The 19739-nt window shown below is 37.2% G+C and overlaps 1 protein-coding gene across 1 annotated transcript in view; it reads right to left on the reverse strand.

The window, feature by feature from the left end:
• Positions 1–12631: 12631 nt before the first annotated feature.
• The window catches only part of LOC140241548 (LIM domain-binding protein 2-like), a 103456-nt gene continuing 96348 nt past the window's right edge, over positions 12632–19739 (reverse strand). The window contains exon 11 of the mRNA XM_072321284.1: positions 12632–13641. Within this exon, the coding sequence (XP_072177385.1) occupies positions 13345–13641 (297 nt within the window). The 3' untranslated portion in view covers positions 12632–13344. The remainder of the gene's footprint in view (positions 13642–19739) is intronic.

The following is a 19739-nucleotide window of genomic DNA, read 5'->3' on the forward strand; positions in this document are numbered from 1 at the left end:
ACCGATGATATGCAGATATTGTATGGCAGTCCCACTGACCTTGTTGAGAAGCAGAAAGACGCAGTAGAAGGGCTTGTACACTTCTGACTCTCAAGTGATAGAATGTGTTCAGACCTGTCTCATTTGATTTTTAGGAGTGTTTCTTACTGAGGCAGGAATGATGATATGAGTTTGACTCGCTCTGTCCGCCGTAGCAACTGCTGACCTTGTAATCATGCCAGCAAATTGATTTGTTTCTTTTTTGTGCGAATCATCAATTGCCTCCTTGAGAAAGATTGTGACTTGGGGAGAAATACTGCCCTCTATGCCAGAGAGCATATACTACCTGAAAGTCGTCTTCAATGACCATCATGTCGGGAAAATCGTGTCATATCTATGTGAGGGCTTGACATGAGTAGTGGCCCGGTGGCTTGGGGCCACTAAAGATTGATGTTGGGCCGCCAAATTTCCAAAAAGGCTGTCATTTGGTGGCCCAACTGGGCACTTCTGATTAAAAATGGATTGTCATGTTTCCGTTTATTTCAGGCTACTACATTTCTTTTTCGGACCACCAGAGAAAGAAGATAGTGTTGAGCCCTGTATCTGCATATCTATATCTTTTCTGTTAAATGAAGAAAATGACTCTCATGTGTACCCTTTGCCATCTTCTCTTTCTGTAAATACTATGAGAATAGAGCAAGGTAATTGTAATCTGGTTATAAGTTTCCAGTTATGACAGTACTATAATTCACTGTAAATGTATGAAGATATAATTATGCTACTATAATTTCTGAGTCTCCTACCTATTACAATCAATTGTAATTGATTAACATGATGTTAGTAATCAAAATGCATCTTAAACATTCTCTGCATGTACACTCCTTACATATACAGGATCCGTCTCCACTTCCGCCCCACCCCTCAATTTGTCCTGATTTAACTATACTTGGCTCAATGTAGATACGCCCAGGCCTACTAACCATGTACCTGAATATCTATTGTATGCCCTGATAATGCACAAATAATGCATAGTATGCATTTCTCAGAGAGACTGTAGTTAAAGTGTGTTTGTGAATGGATGGCAGTAAAACACAGTGGAATCAATGTAAATTGAGGATGCACCTCTCTGTAAAGAGAGGCAAGCTTTCTTTATTATCCCATCTGGGCCCCGTTGCAAGAAAGTTGCAATCAATTGCAAATAATTGCTAATTTTGAAACAACCATTCTGATTGGCTCAGGGTCTGCCCTATTAAGAAGACATGCATGCAACAATGATTTTGATTGGCCAGTGACAATCAGTTGCAAGTTGCGTTTAAACGCAAAGTTTCTAGCAACGGGGCCCTGGTCCGTGAGTGGGAACTTGAAAACTTGTTGTGTTAGACACCATCATTTGTGCTGCAGACCGATCTGAGGATCGATTTGTGTATGATGTTACTGTGGTGTCCTGCAAGCTGGCTGCAATATCTATCGCACATTCACTATACTCATATGCGCATGGGACACCGCAGTAATGGTGGATTGTGATGCCATGTCAGATTGGTGTATACATCAACAGTTCTATTCTCTGAGCATTATACTCGCTCAACATGTCTACTGTATACGTGATACATTGATGAGAAAAATATGTATATTGTTGCATATAACCATTCAGATGTTGAATGCATAGTATCCTTACAATGGAGAACAACAACAACAACAAAATGAATTTGGTGGTTGGAACCTTTGCTTGCTAATATTTTTTCAAGCTGTATCATAAGTGCACTTGGTATGATATATTTGCCGTAGGGAAGGTTGGTTGGGTCTTTGGTGTTTTGCTGCTGACCAGTTCTTTGCACAACAGGTTTATGAAATGCTGTAAAGGAAAAATAACAGTACATGCTGTTTAGATATAGTGCTAACATAGAGAAGAAAACTTGCCCTTATCAAAATATTGTTTCGCTGGCAGATACATGATAATGCAAAATCAAGAGCAGCCAGTCAGATGTATTTTACTACATGGTCACTTATACAATGTTCTAGTATGACATAATGAATGTGTAACAACTCCAATGTGTTATATCACAGTGTCCAGCCTGCTTTCATTGAAGCCATATAGACTGAAGAAGCTGTATGTGAGAGTTGAGGTTTATATGACTTTTGTGCAAGTGAGAAAGAATGTACTACTACAAGTCTAAGTTGTGTTACGTGTTCTTCATGAGGACGACTGCGGCATAAATCATGTAGTAGCGAGACAAAGTACAAAGTAAATGCAGATACATTGTGCATACAATTGATGGAATTTTTACAAGTTTTATTGCAGTCCATGTTGTGTATTCCTCAAAGGATTTTGTGAGCCAAATTACAAATTGATGTATTCCTCTTTATATTGAAAGCATAATATCACGCCTGCCGTTCTTTCTGGTATGAATTGTGTCTGCATTGGCAAAAACAGCATGATGAATAATATGATGTGATAAAGCTGTATTTCACCCATCATTGGTGGTAAGTTTTCTTCTCTCACGAGTTTAGAAGTTCTTTCTGTTCTAGGGTTTTGATGTTGCATTGTGCAGTGCCATCAAATCATATACTATTTGAATCAGAAAATTATGACTTAACTATCAAACATGAGAACTCCTAGGGTGCTCAGGAATCCTTTATACTTTAAGAATTTCAATCTGTACATATTCAGCTGGCATCCTTTAATTATTTCTCATCTCATTGGTCTGTTTTTTCTGTGATCATCTCTCTGTTGTTTGCATATTGATTTGTTGATTATTGATGAATGTTTTATAACATAACCAAGCCAGTGCTGATATGTATGTCAGTGCATATGAAATCACCTAGAAATACAGTGGAATGTGAAAAGTTGAATACATCACTGCTTTAAATAGAATTATCAGATTGCATAACTGGAGTTCAAGATATTGGAGATTTGTTTGTTTGTTTTATATGAACTCTAACATTTGATGAATTTAATCTTATTTTTTTCTTTGAGAGAGAAATGTGAAAGTGAATGAAATTAAAACTCTGCACAGCAACAAATTAGGTAACTACGATGTTAAGATGGTGCTGTGTTGAAAATGATATACTCATATGTTGCTTTTGATATGGGGACTTCAGTGATTCACCAATATTTAATTCAAATAGACATTTATGTTCAATGTAGCAGATTTTTCTTTTTTTTTAGCAGGCAGACTTCTTTGTTGGTATATATTGCCATTTGGTCTAGTCTTGTTGGTACAGTCTGTATTTCTTCTCTGTCGTCATGCTTTAGACCTCAATTTCTCCAGCACTCAACTCCCCAGTCCAATTCTGCTAAATCTTCACTATGGGTGTAAGACCAGATGACTTTATGCATTGCTTTTAATACAAAGCTGTTATTTTCGTGAGGCTTTTCGCAAATCACAGTTGGGTTGCAAATGAACAATACGTGAAAATATGCATGGTTATTAGTGCACTTGTGGTAGTCTCAGCATCAAATCGCGAAAACATCTCGCGAAAATGTCTGTGACCTCATTTGTGAAAATATCTGTTTGCGAAAATAACAGCTTTTACAGTCTATACCATGTGACACTGAGTGTATGTGTGACATAGCCAGTTCCAAATTATGCAGCTCCACTATTTTGTACAGATTAATTCATGCATTGCTTTTCACTGTGTAAACAACTGACTGAACTTTGCTGTGTTGCAAGGTAGGAAGTGATATTGTACGCTGTAAGTTGGCAACGATTCCATGAAGCTTTTATATATGTATGAATATATGACTTGAGAGTTTATATTTATGTGATTTTTGTATATGTTACAGGTGTACATAATCAGAGAAAAAAAAAGTCTTTACGCTGAAGGAGCCATGTGTTTGTTCATACGATTTGTTATATAAATGATATATAGTTATATGAGTTTTTTTTTTCTTTTTCTTTATGTATGGCTTGCGTTGGCAGAGAGAATGCATATTAGAAAACGAGTACTAGCTTTTGTTTTATTTAATATTATTTTAGATGAGAAGTAAATTAAGTTTTAAATCCAATGTGATGGTAAAAGACAGGAAATGAGTGGGTGATAAAGCCTGCATGCAGTACTTTTTGAATATTGTGATACATTGCACGAGATATGTATTGCTATAAAAATTGTGAGATTTTTTTGTAGTAACAAATGTCCTGGTGTGATAGGTCAATTATGACAAAATACAGAAGAAAATTCCTTGGTTGTTGGAATATGACTTTGAAACACAAGATTGAGTGTTATTTATTTTTTCTGGATCAGACTTCTTTATAGATTAAACAATGACTGTGGACAGTGGAATTGTCTTATTCATTGAGATAGACATCTCAGATTTCTTTTTGCGTAAAGGTGCGTAGACCCGGTAGTTGCGGGGGTGCTGTTGGATGATACTGCCGATCATCGTTAACGGGCCATTAACGATCGCCCCGTCACTGTACAGGCATGCTAACCTGGAAACATTAAACTGCACATTACTTGAATATGAGACCATTCTGAAGCAAATGATTTTCACACAACAATAGATATATAATGTTCTCTTAAATGAATCCCACAAGGATTGGAACAATCACCCCCAGCATTCCCACTGATTCCCACTGATCAGTTACTAGCCATCCCCTTTAAGTAGTTTGCCAAGTAACACCTTCAAGCCTTTTTTTGTTGCAGTTATTTTCTTATACAGTGTATACTGTAACAGTCCACTGGTTTTAAGCAGCCGCTGTAATCTGAGAAGTCATGAGAGCTGAATGCTTGTAGTTGGGTTAATTACCAAATTAATTACCTTCGCTCAGCAGATTGCTGTATTCCATTCAGTGAAAGTTCTTTCTGAAGTGATAAAAATTTAATTTCACATGCACTCTCTAAAACATGATGCCCAGGTTTATATTGTTTGTTGGGAGAATTGAGTGTATCTAGTAACTTTAGTATGGCCCAACACAAACCCTAGCTCACCCCATGTCTTTGAGCTATGCCATCCTATACAGACAATACCATCTGACACACACAAATCTGTGCATTGTCAGTTTTACACTGTCTACCATATGTCATTGCATGGTACAAACAGTCAGTTTTTCATGCTTCTAGAACAGGACAGAAAGTGTTCTATTTGTCACTCTTAAAGTCATTACTACTAATTCAATTGCCTTTTGAGGAGCAATAGTTATAAAGTCGTAGAAACCCCATTTCTGTTGTTCAATTCGTTCACTGGTGGTAAAACTTACAGCAAAGTAAAAAAAAGAAAGAAAGAAAGAAAGAAGCATTTAACATAGTTGTGTTCATATACCATTATTTAGTTCACTTGCAGAAAATTCAAAACTCTCTGCAAAATCTATAATTGATCCTTGGATTGCAAAACATTTTAGAATAAAGTTGCAATTTTTTTTTTCAAATTGCTATTTTTTATTTATTTTTGTGTCTGATGCTAAAAAGTTTAACCAGTTTCATCTATATCTTTTTTCTTTGGTATGATATAAAAGTAAAAGTGGTCAATTCAATGAAAGGATGATAATTTCTGCAGCAGTGGACATATTTGTTTGCAATGATGGGTTACAGATGACAAGGAAAAGCAGTTTAGAAATTTCGTGCATGGCTTGATGATAGATTTCAAACTTTGATGTAAGTACGGTAGAACCTCTTGACGAAGAGGATGGATTTAACAAAATAATCGTAAATCAAGGTGATTTTGCTGGTCGCAACATGAACTCTTTATATTTTTGTTTTTGTACACTGATATAGTGGGAACCCTGATATTTCAAGGTAATTATCATGGTTTTTAGGACCTTAATATAGCATGGTTTCCCCTGTCATTCTGTCCAAATGAGTTTGGTTCACCGTGTGAGCATTGGTTATGAGACTGTTCTTTCACCATACTAACATAAAGCAATCAAACGTAAAACCAAATGATTTCTGACAGATTTGTTCAACCAGTGGCTGTGTGACTCTGTTTGGATTTATACTTGTTCCTTCTGAAGTTTGATTAAAAAACAAAAGAAAAATACTTTACATACTTTGTGTGCGTGTCTGTTCATGGTAGCCGTAGTGGAATGAGATCTGTACTGTGTGGTTCAAGTAACCAGTTTGTGCATACTACAGTTAGTATTTGTGTGTTTGTGTGACTTCAAAAATGAGTAAAGTGGAGTGGATATTTGCATCTGTGGTAACTGAAAAAGATGTATAAACAAAAATTATATGTATATGAATATAGATAGATAGATAGATAGATAGATAGATAGATAGATGTGACGTTTTGGGGCATTTGCACATGAATCTAGTGCAAAAATAAAAGCATGGGAATATTTTTGCCCTTTGTGTGCCATATTTACTATCTATTCAATTCTGTGGAACTAAAAACATCTGAAATTCATCTTACCCAGTTGACTGGAAAAATTACGCAAATATTTTCAACTTACCGTAGATATATTAAGCAAATAATCAACGTTGGTGAAGGTGATGGGACAAACTATCACTGCTGAGGCGATCTGGATGTAGCTATCTTTCCGAAGCGCAGCTGAGGAAAGATAGCGTACACATTCAGATCGTCGAGGAAGTGAGTTTGTCTCATTGCCTGAAACTAAAAGTTGATTATTTGCTTTATATTCCACATCTAGGGTCCTAGAAATTCCCATTTTATTCCACAACCGAAACCGTTTTAGCCGTCTTTAGATATCCTTGGGGGTTAGGCTACGTAGTTTACTTTAGACGTGTGCGCGTACTTGTGACAAAACAATGAATTTGCTGCGCGCACTGCGCGGCACCGAAGTGAAAGTGCGTTGCACTGTGGACTATCAAGTGACCTAGTTAAATGATAGTCCACAGTGCAACGCACTTTTATTTCGCGCGTACTCATCTCGCGCTAGGACTGTATGGACTGAAGAGATCAGCGAAACAAAAGGGACTATCAACATAGAGTGTAACGAACTTTTCTTCTCAGGTGATGTGATGGGCAAAACTGCGCTTTATCACGTGATCAGCTCTTGACCAATCCTATAGCAAGATTCTTAGTATGTGGAATATAAATGCATATATTGATAGAGAGAAAGAGAGACATATAAATATTGATGTTTGTGTACATGTTCTTCTGTTTACACGGTGCAATTGTGATTACATTTTGATGTTGCAAACAAGATCAAGCTGGTGAGGTAAATGAATGCAGTACTCCATTACTTTGAACCGATGTGACATGTTTGAACTGCAGGGCATGAACTCATCTTGGAGACATGAAGTCAACATGTAAATCCAGTGTCCTACAAGCTGTACAGGTATAAAATGGTACCTGAAGTCCAATCCTTTTTATCTTCTACAGTCAAGCAGACATAACATTTGTCCATCCTTTTTAAATAAAGTTCGCAGTCTGCTATTTCATGATGGCCACTGCTATACAGCAATTATCTGTCCTTATTTCTCATTCTGGCAGCAAGAGGTAAACACAACAAGTGTTTTGTGTTACTAAACTGTATAAACTGATATTTTAGCGAGGGTTTAATTTTCGAGAATTTCGCGAATCACAGTTGGACCTCAAATTTAACAGCACACGAAAATGTCACCATGTGCTAAGGTCATAGTGCACTTATGAAGGCCTCTGCGTCAATTCGCGAATACATCTCGCAAAAATGTCCATGACCTCATTCGCAAAAAATATCTGTATGCAAAAATAACAGCGTATACAGTAACTATCTCACACAGACAAAAGAGTATACATCTGCACTCTTTGTGGATTTTCAAGTCCAAATTTATTATTGATATGAAATACTGAGATCAACTCCCTTTTCTTGTACACTGCAGCAGAGATTAAACACAACGGTAAAGAGAGGACACTACCACCTTCCCCCTCTTCACACTCGACTTTTCAAACTCTGTCTATACACACTCAAAAAAAGCTTTTCTGACGTCATATGTATGTACACAAATATGTGCAATAGAATCCAGAGATGAAAAGCTGAGAGAAAACAAAAACAACAACATATCCATAAATCTCTCATACACCATTTCACACTTGATTGTTAATCCCTTATTAAGTCATTTGTGGGATGTCACATGTTTGTGTTTTATGGATGCAGGTATGATGTGGGGTTGACCGAAAGATCGGTCTGTATCTGGTCGTCGGGGATATGTTCCACGGAGACTGCGTCTGGCTTCACGGAGACTGCGTCTGGCTTCACGGAGACTGCGTCTGGCTTCACGGATCCCCTCCTTATACACGGAGGAGAGCAATAATGTCAAAAAATATAAAAGACTCCTCCGGACAGACAGATCTTTCTGTCTAGATATGGGGGGGCCTCATTAGCTCTTCTCTATGATGGAATCCTTTCCAACTTTTGTACACTTTCCCTGAAGCATGTTAAAGGCAGAATCCCTCAACTGCAGTCATACACGTATCACTGGAGAGACTTCAAGGAGAAAATAGGTTCAACTCGGCTTAAAATGCCAGATAATGTGACACTAAAGTCATTTTACTCAATCTACAAGCTTTCTGTAGCACTCGCCGATGAATTGCAATCTAGCATCTTGTAGCACGTGGTGATGACCCTTAACCCTTTGTGTATTTTGAGTGTTGATTGGCAGAGAAAACCCCATAGCATTGTACACACTGTCTAAAGTCCCTTGCACATAAAGGGTTAAGCAATCACAGACACTGTACAGAAATCAAAGATACACATCCACTTCCCCTGCTAACTTTTTGAATGCTTTTGATGAAAAATTGCCATAATCCGCATTGACACCATAGATCTGTTTTTAGAATGTTTTTTTTTTTTTTTTTTTTTCCTTTGATGGCTTGCAGTTGAGGGCTACTCCCTTTCAGACATGATCATCCGTTGTCCCCGGCAACCCCATCAACATCTCTGCCTCCCAGAGAGGATCTGCTGCCTCCTGTCAGATACCTTAGTCTACATCAAGGCTTCTTCTCTCCTCAACCTGAGCCAAAAAAAAAAAATAAATGTAATTGTGTATTGATAAACATCTAAAGCAAAATGAACCACTATGAGGTCCATCTCTTGGCAATTTCATTTTGTGTTTTTGAACAAATCTTGCTCCCTTCAGGCCATGAAGCATAGTGATAACACCATCATTCCTTTTGAGGCAACTTGTCTTTACATTTTGTGATAACGTTGGTTGCTCAACAAAGTGTCATTCTGCAACTCATGAGGTTCCCTGGACCGGTATCTTGGCAAAATGATAATTGTGAAGCCAATCCAAGTTACACGCAATGCGATTAGGAAAAGAATTGAGAGAATACAACAGGTAACCATGTTTTGTGAAGATATTTCAGTCCTAACTTCAACACAGGATACTCAGCACCAACAAACACGGTTCCTATGAAATGTCAAAATAGTGATACAAAAGCACCAGTCCCTAAGACTTCACTGAAACAGGAGTGACCTGTCTATTTCTTTTTTTCTCTCTCTCTTTTTTTTTTTTTTCCTTTAATGATGGCAAATGCTGAGCTAAATAAAGATTACAATTTGTGGAATGTTTTAGAGCTCGCACACCTGGGAGAGATTTTGTAAAAACTCGGAATCTGACAGAAGATTGATCATATGTGGCAGCAGCAGCAACTCTCACAACTGTTCCACCATTGTGTCATCATTTTGTCGTTTGTCGAAAAAAAAAAACATGGACATCCTGCGAGATATATATCTGAACATCATAGTCTCCAAAAATATGGACATGTCATCAAACTCTATACAGGCATTAGAGTCTGTCCTTGTATCACAGTCCTTGTGTCATCGTCATTGTCTTTTACACCTTGGATTTTTGGACATCTAAAAAGCACTCTGCTTTCACCTACACTAAACAAAATATAAATCGCTACGCAACGAACGCATCGGAAGTACACCATTGTAACATAAAATGCACAAGACGCAAACATCAGGTATACCTAAACACTGAAACTCACACATAATAGATATTTACAATACAACAATTTGAGTAACAATAAATATCTGAAACCACCCAAATCAGGACTAACAGAAGAAATAAAGTGAATAAAGCACAGTTGAAGGTGAAGAAACTAATGCTGGTATCGTAGGTAAGAGTGAACAAAATGAACTCCATGTGATATACACACAGCACAATACTTTGAATGCTGCCCTCTATTGACAGAACTCTTTTTTTTTTTGGACACTTATAAGACCACACACTGAGCATAATTCTTCTCAAGAGAGAACAAGACGACTTTCTACGAGCACACAAATTTGTCCTGTCCTGTCTGTGGTCAGTAATATGTTTCTTTTCTTACAGCCTTGCTGTTTGATATCTTTGACTCTTTCAGCTTAAGACCCCCCCTAAGAAAATAAAAATAAAAAAGAGATTTTTGCCATCAGCTGTGACTAGAATGAAGCACTATCAGGTGATTTACATCTAACTGCAAGTATAGCCATACAGAGGTAGAGAAAGATATATTGATACATATAGAGAGAATAAGAAATAGGTAGAGAGAGAAGGAGATACCCAGAGAGAGAGAGAGAGAGAGAGAGAGAGAGAGAGAGAGAGAGTTAATCACTCTTAACTTTATTAAAACCTGCTGAAAAAGCTATAAAAAGATCCAGAACTCCTAGGCCCAAATTCATGAAGATGGTTTAAACTTTAGATCACGGTACAAATTTAGACCATGGTCTAAAATAAGGGTGATAGAGGCGTACTTTTGGCATGTACATATCAACGTGCATTTTTTACTGGACGTCTGTTGGCGTACGGAATCTGTCAATCGTATTTACGCAGAAGAAATTTACATAAACCATGGTTTAAATTTAAATCACCTTCGTGAATTTGGGTCCTTATGTTTCTGTCCCTATTACTCAGAGAGGAAACAGAGGCATAGTGCAAGAAGGAAATATAAACCACTAATGACAAGAAAATGGTAATTAGAAGGGTAAGATTTTGCAAATAGACACTTACGCATTTCCTCTCTGATACGAACATGCAATCTATCTTTTCCTGTTTGCTTCCTTGAGATCCTCATCAAAATCAAGGTGACATTTCTGATGCAAAAATGAGAAAATGGGTCATCTATTCTCACCATATTTGTGACATGAATGTAAATTTGCTATCTGATCTAAGAAACTAGACAACCCAAGAATGGTGATGCATAAAAGCGAATCCATTGGTCATGGTGACGAGAGTTTGTTTAAAAAAAAATCATGCAACAGACAGAATTCCAGAGAAAACAATCTCATGCTCCCTATATCTACGTATGAAAATTCGACCATTATATAGCAAAAAAAAAAAAAAAAAAAAACCCAAACAAACAAAACAAAAACAAAAACAAAAAAAACCCATGTTTTCTTGATCAGTGCCCAATCGATGATACACGATTACAGTATCATCATTCACTAGTCCAAATGTCTATCTTAACTTTTCTTTACCAGGCTTAAACTCCCCCCTAAAAAAAATAATGAAAATGAAAATGAAATAATAATGATTAAAAAAATAACATATTCAAGTCAGTCTAGAGTAATCAGTCATGAACGAAAGTCATTCACACAATCAAATTAAAATGTCAAAAACAAATACAAACCCAATGTTATTGTTTTTGGCAAAAAAAAAAAAATAATAACTTACGGATAATTCCGGTAGTTGAATTCTGTTACAAAACAGCTGAAATTTGTGACTTTTCTTCTGGTCTTGACATACTCTCTAAAAACATTCACATGACATTAGCGCAACACAGACATGAGTACCAGTATGTGGGCCTAGAAATCATCATTTTTCATGCAAGCAATTTGATTGTCAAAAGTTCTGTCCTTAAGCCATGTCCATGTCTGACCTATTTCTGACCTATATATAGGTCTATGTATTGTAATGCTTCCTTCCATGTGATATTGAAAGAAAAGCAAACATTCACAATATTCCAGGAGGTTTCCCAGAGTACTCCGACTTCACAGAATCTCTCTCCTACCAGATTCAGGAATGATCACTGAAATATCACAACTTCCTGCATTACTGGAAATAAAAATGTCTGCCCTAAAAAATGACAAAGAGATTTCTTCACAGCAAATGGAAAACCAACCATCAGCTGGCTGAAAGAAAAATGCTGTAGTTCACTCAGGTACCCTAACTCAACATTTAAATTCTGATCGCGAAGAAATGTTAATGGCATTGTTGAGTACGAGGAAGAAGAATGTTCATGCCATTGACTGGGTACAGAGCTATAGCTCCCTTCTGCGTCTAACACTGCGATCTGGCACAATTTTCTTGGTCAGAGATATTAGGTAAAATGGTCAAGCTTAGTCACTGTGGCAATTTCCATGTGTCCTCGCCTATCTCTAATCTGTCAGTTACCACTCGATCAACGACTGTTTCTACAAAGTTGCTGCCACAAGCATTTTTTAACTAATGATGAAAACCAAGATGCATTCAAGAAATGAATAGATCACCTGATTGTGAAAAACAAACTTACACAAGTATGTGGTGGTTAGCGCAAAGAATGTAAGTATGGACACAAATATTTCTACACAGCATATTTTTTTTTTTTTTTTGTGAATAAACCTTTTTTTTTCACACATAGCTATCAACAGTAACAATATCTGACAAGGTTCATCTCTTTTTATCTATATTAAAATTACACTTTCAACTGAAAAAAAAAAGTGACAGAAAAAAAAAACAGAAAAAAAGTATATTGATACATTTGACCAACCAAAAGGTGTCAAAATACAGTTTGTGTCACCAAAAAAAAAAAAAAACTCCATTATGTCATATGTACAATGTACAGGCTATCAAACAATAAATGGATACAGCAGTGGCGTTCATGACATATCATAATATGACTAAGAGAGTTTCAAATTATTCAGTTTTCTTGCATTTCACTGCATCACAGGTGTACCAAGCTCGCTGTAGCACAAAGGATTACAAAACAGTTGGTGCACTCAATCAAATCATAAATCTACGTAACCGTTAGGATAGTTTCTGAAAGGCTTTTAACAAATCACGTTCACACAGACCACAAGGACCTGGGCATTTCTCAGCACAATCCAAAAAAATGCCCAATCCTAGGGTTGGAAACAAAGTCTAAGTGAAAGGAAACCGAAGATGCATGCACCACAAATGACAAAATAACATCTCAGAGAGGTGAGAATACACGCCACAGAAAGAGGAGATTATCATGAACACCAGTGCTGTGTCCATAGTCCCATATATATACAAGAACTTATACACAGTACAAAATGTGGCCATCAAAATCTTCCCTCCAAAATGGAGAGTCTTAACTCAATCAGAAAGAAAGTGAGAGAAGAGAGAAATGCAATCAGAAAGAAATACACATGGAGAGGAGAAGAAGAAAGTAAGAGATAGATAAAGATTGTTGGACAGCATAATTCTAAGATGGAGTTGAAAAACTTTTTTTATCATAATCTTTAAATGATGTACTATTTTTATCTCCCCAAGGAGAGTTTGCTAGTTCTGTGACGCTGCCACTTGCTTGTCGTCTTGTGAGGGATTAGTGCCGGGTGGTGGCTTGGTATCGGTGGAATTCCAGGAGGCCTGACCGGGGCCGGACGACGAGGTGGCCGATTTGGGGCCCCCCGGCCCCTGGCCCGCTCCAGCCGCGTCCCCTCCGGCCGCGAAGTCCTCCTCGTTGTCCATACCATTGTTGGTGTCGCACTGCGTGTTCTCCAGCCGCGTGATGAGCCGTTCGTCCTCATCGCCGAACTCGCCTCCCATGAGGGACGGCTCACCCACAACCATCACGTCCTGGAGGAGGGGGAACAAATGTGAGGGAGGAAGGTGGGGGAGGGGGGACAGAGGTGAAGGGAATAAATTGCAAGTAACTGAAATTAATACTCAGAAATCTCATTATCAACTTCCTACCTGATGTTCTCACAACAGTACGTACCTTCAGTTTCTTACTGAGCAAATGAGCATCTGTCAATGTGAAAACCTGCATGTAAAGGCCACCTTTTGTTGATTGATAATGCCCGTTTAACTTACATAATTGCTGTAAATGCCAAAAATATGAAATACAGGTATAAGCGCAGCCTGCTACCCTGCAGGCTATAACCAAGGCTGATACAAAAGAGTATTCCAGCAAATATATTGCTTGTTTGCAGAGCTAGTCAGTGGTTAAAATTCTTGAAGGGAGTTGTAGGTATGTCAACTTCTTTTTTGTGATACAAACATCCTAATGCTTTGAATATCTCTTGACTGTTTTACTGCAGTGGTCGTTTCTTGCACATTTGTCTTTAACCAGCTCCAGTAAAAATGCCCTTTACTTTACATGCAGGGTAAAGTCAATCTGTTACTCATACGACTTTATGAACTGACCAGGTTCTGACAGACCATTTGACACTCACCTCTCTATATGTCTGCACAGAACAAAACTCAAGAAAGAAAGTAGGCTTGGCAAGATGGCTTGGAAGAATTGATGCTTACCAAGCATACAGTGTAATTGTATTAGGAGCTGAATTTAATTAAACTGTGGAACAAAGTTTTACTACATTCAGTAACAAATGATTTTATGTCTTTTTTCAGTTAGCATTCTTTTTACAGAGATTCTGTTTGCACCACTGTTAGTAATGTACCAAAAAAGCTGCCACATTTCAGGAAAAAGGATTATAGTTTATTAACCCGTTGAAGACGAGTCCTGGAATACATGTACTTGGGCAGGTGTCTATGGGAAATGCGTGTTAGAGCAAAATCAGTCCGTCCTCAAGTGGTTAACCCGCTGAGGACTGTTTGATTTTGCTACAACATACATTTCCCATAGACACCTGCCCGAGTATACACTGGACTCGTTCTCAATGGGTTAAATTGGAAAAAATTTTCTGAGCTGAAACAGGTGATAAATTTTCACTTATTTGAATCAGAGCAAACAGATGCCCAAATTTATTAATTAATTTACAAATCTTGATCATACTTGAATCTTCAAGTGATCTAATGTTAAATAATTCAAACCTGTCAGTTCTAACAACACATGTATTGTGAGTGAAACATTGATGTTCCTCAGGGTTTCCCAACCTAATACACCTTAGCATATGTACAATGATTACCAAAAAATGTTACATTCTGCATCATATAACATATCCTAATTGACATATGATTCTAGTATATCTGCATTGCCTCTTGTAAGCTATGTAAATTACCTTTCATGTATTTTCACCACAAAAAAAAAAGTTTTTGTGCACACCTCTGTCTGTGTGCGAGTGCGTACCTGTTTGTATGTACATGTATCTACAAGTGTCTCCCGACAAGAGCTATTGTCAGGAAACAAATCTACTGACTTACCAATAAATACAAATAAAGGACATCCCTGACTGTAAAATAGGTTTAGAAAGTCATGTATCTAGTGATTAATGCACATGGATTTGGCCAACATTTAAAGGAATTTAAAGGTGAGAATGCAGACATTTTGGAGCAGGTAAAAAAACTTCCAGAAAATTCCTGACATCTAAGTCTACAGCAATTAAAAAAATAATAAAAAGACAAGAAAAGAATAAAAGTGGTTACGTGAATGTGTCCGTAGTGAAATCACGTGTGTGTGCAATCCTTACAATATAATTCATACATGCTACATCTATATACTAGTATTGATATAATGCAGAAGTGATGATGTCGGGTGAATTTGACAGAAAATGTGCATATGTGTGTGTCACGGTGAATATTCATAACACTTCATAAACCCAACAGTCATAACATGAAAAGGTCAAACATTGCAAACTTTTCTTTTTTACATCTAGAAACATATCATATAAGAAAAAAACAGAAAAAATATATTTTGCCTTTTGCAGCTGGCAAGAAATCCCAGAGGAAATTGAACCATCTTGAATATTAAAGGTCATACCATATGTAGCTCTGGTCCATTATATAAACTGCTAATATAACTTTTGTATGCATACTGGGTGTTACAGCGTGGATGAGAGACGATTGGAGAGTGATGACCCAATAGATGGTGGTCTAGGGTGCCACTAGTGGGATGCAGTTGCCATGGATACTGGTTCCACACTCTTCATCACCAAAACTTCTGTGATCCTAGCAGCAGCCATCTGTGGTATAGAAGCCTTAGCTAGGTGTTATCTTCATTGACAAGAGAAATGAATCTCATGCCAGGGACCATTGCAAGGAAACAGTAACCATGGCAACCACAATGCATCCCATCTATATGATACTTGGAACAGATGGAATATGATGTTAGAGTATGGTTCTTTACATGTCATTAACATCCTGGTATGGGGTATACAAATATCATGACTATGATTTATGTAACTCACTGCTTTTAGCGCGGTTGTGAATGGTTAACTGTGGCTAGTTAAGTTTAGATGATGGAATATAATAAAAGTATTAAAAGAAAATGGCATTTAATTCTTTCATTGTAAAATACACCACCATTTACATATCTGACCATGGGTTAGTGTCATCCTGGTCTCAATTTTCAATATTAATATGAATAATGAAATTAACTGATACGGATATATATGTCTGGTATAGAAGAGTGAGAGATTTTAATGGGGTGGGGTTCATCTGTGTCAGATCCCCCCCCCCCAACCAGACACCGAAATGTATTATCCCTGTGTGACATGAAACATCAAGGATAGTCAAATTTAATATATTGCACAATAAACTCTAACGAGTATAACTTTGCATAGCTCCATTGCGTTATAATTGGCCATGTCACCGATGCAAAAATTTCATTTTGATGAATCAATTAACGATTCATCATTCTAAGAAACTATCGGTGACACGACATGTACGCAAGTCGAGAATTTCATTGCAACTGACTGACAAACTGCCCTACACCGATGTAGGGCAATTTGTTGATCAGTTGCAATAAAGACACCTCGAGTGAAGAATTGTATCAATTTGAATAAAAGTCGGGAATTTCTCAGCACTTTTGCCATTCCAAGAAAAGCACAAACCTACAGCAAACATTGCTAACATGCCGGAGGACTTTGCCTACCACGCATTGTATCACTCAGCGCTGACTTCAAAACATTACAGAGCAATCAAAATTGATTTAAAAAAAAAAAAAAAAAAAAAAAAAACACACGCACTTGAACACAGCAACATTAAATGCAAGTTGAAGAATTGCCCACGATCATAATAAAACGAAGTCTGGTGAAAAAGTGCTGTACGACACATGGCGACGTCAGTGCACATAGTCCATTGGTGCAGTTAAGCCAAACAAAGTCACACATCAGGAAAAACAGTAGATACAGTAGCAATGATGAACAGTGCCCCAAATAACCCTGGCTCACAACAAACCCATCCCTTTAAACCAATTGTTTTTCCCACACAAAGCCACTCAAATAAACTCGGACTACTCTGGTAGACTTGTTTTGTTTTTTATGTTTTCTTCACAGATATAAAGTTAATATCATTATGATATTTCATTCTGGGATCATAACTACAATACTATCTTTGTAAAAGGATACAATTTGCAAAGAATTTTTGACAAAAAAAAATGGCCACCACATCCATCCTTGTGGCTGCATTGTACAGATTTAAAAATGCCTTCATAGATGAAATACGTTTTTCAAGTAGCAATTCCACAATACAAATGACACTGCCAATTTCACAGCAACGTTTTCCGTCTTCAATGCAAGAAGACGGTTTTTCTTCCCCCCCCCTTTTTTTTTTTGGGGGGGGGGGGGGGGGGACTGAATTCATTCTTGTATTCACACCTTAATTGCACACTATCCCATTCAAGATTATCCCCATGTACTGCCCTCAATCACAGCCAGTCCCATAGTCAAATGGATCCTTTCATTGGGTAAATACTGAAAGCTACATTCCACTTTACAAAATGCGTCCTGAGAAAGAGGCAGAGTGTGAACAGGGCATTAATGAAAAAGAAAAAAAAAAATGAGAGACCCCAAATCCTATGCAGATTTACAGAGAAGCATGTCCGCTTTCAATGCAAGAAGCAGCGAGGTAATCGGTGCAGAACGTATCAAGTACACATCAGCTGCCGCTGTTGCAATTATGGCAGGAAATAAGCACTGGTCAAGACTAACTTTCATGCAAGCTCCACCCCTCACACAACCCCATGACAGAATGATTCGACAGCAAGATACTGTAAATAGAATGTGGTGTACAACATTTGCAAACTCTTGCGTTCATCAAAAATATCAAAATTTCCTGAAAGAAGAACTAGTCAGAATGCAACTATAAGGATAACAACTAAATCAATTTTGTTCTTTAGAAGTTGCTCAATTAAGGATGTTAACATTATGAATGGTTTCAAAGAATTACTTTTCTATCAAGGATTTTATGCAAGTAGATTAAACTGTTGTTTTTTGTACATTCATTTAAGCATGTAATCATTATCACAATTAAAATGGAAAAAGACAAATGGTTAAAAAATGTCAATGAATGATGATATTCAACATTTATTATTGGTTGGCAAATTCTTTTAGTTACATGTGAAGTTAGATGATACATGACATTGTTATCTGTACTTGTAAATCATGAACTATTTTCAGTTATAGATGATACTATCGAGAACAGCTGTAGACTAGGTAAGTGTTAATAGGCTGTAACCATGGAAACAGAGGTTATGTTCGAAAAGGTGGTCAGATCTGTCAAACCACAGCTATACATCAGTGTCACAGAAAATCACCAAATTAATTTCTATGCATGAACAAAAGAATGTGTGCGCCGAGACACCAGAGCAGTGTGACTAATTAGTGGTGATATATCAAATCTCCACAAAGATGACAGATTTTCAAATTTCAGCTAAAATATGAATTGAAAGGAAGTACTAGGGCAGAAAAAAACCTTTGAGACTGGAGACAAATCACCGTAGAGGGCGCTTTCCAAAAGATGAGAATAGCAGACAAGACGATTGATTGGTGCATGGTCCCATATATAGACAAGAAAGTTTGTGATGATGTGCATAACAGTGTATCAAAGAGAAAGTTTGAAAGCAAGAAAACTGCACAGAAACATTATTATACTTCTATCAGACTTATCACTTCAACTTAAAACACATCCTATCCTCACTATGTGCCATTGATTTGTATATTGGTATTCTGTGTCACATTTTTTACTTTTTTTCATGTCTCTGAATTAAACTATGCTTGTGTGCATGTACAGGCATACATTTCCAAAGTTCTGTCTGAGTAAACACAGATACGGCACTGTTACAAACCATTCACGCATGCACTTTAATATACTGACTGAGAAAAAAAAAAGAGTTTAAAAAGAAAAGAAAGTTTTGTGTGATCCATCCCTACCCACCTGCAAAACTGGAAATCAAGTAAAAAGGTACCTCTTCCTAACCATATCTTGCTACCTTTTGTCTGTAATTGTGTGATTCTAAGAGAGAGAGTGAGAGTGCTTCCACAAGTTGTACCAAACACTAGAGAGCAGGGATATTCTTGGCATAGCTGTTTGCCATTTTGTTCTATTTCTGACCAAATGAAAGGCAAAAAGGAGAAATCTAGCAACAAATCAAACTTCACCAACAACAATACCAGAGAGTGCCTGTGCTTGACATCAAAAAAACAGTGAGGACAAAAGGGAACTGAGCACATCCAGATTTCACAAAACTGAATTTGAAAGAGTGAGTGCCAAACAGTTAAACATGCAGTGCAGTTACAACACTATGGTCCCAGCTATGTGTTTTCGTGCTTGTCCCAGTCCAGTCTTGTGCCAACATTCAAAGAACACAATATGAGCGACAGCAAACTTTACACATAGTAAGAGATAAAACAACCACTGAGGTTCACAAAATACAGTGAAAAATATAAAACAAATCAAGAAAGACAAGCAGAAAAAAAAAAAAAACATACACAAGAAACGTACAGTGAAGGTGAATTAATGGGGTAAAAACTATTAAAATGGAGATTAACAGT

This window comes from Diadema setosum, chromosome 18, assembly GCF_964275005.1.
Source record: "Diadema setosum chromosome 18, eeDiaSeto1, whole genome shotgun sequence".
Lineage (NCBI taxonomy): Eukaryota > Metazoa > Echinodermata > Echinoidea > Diadematoida > Diadematidae > Diadema > Diadema setosum.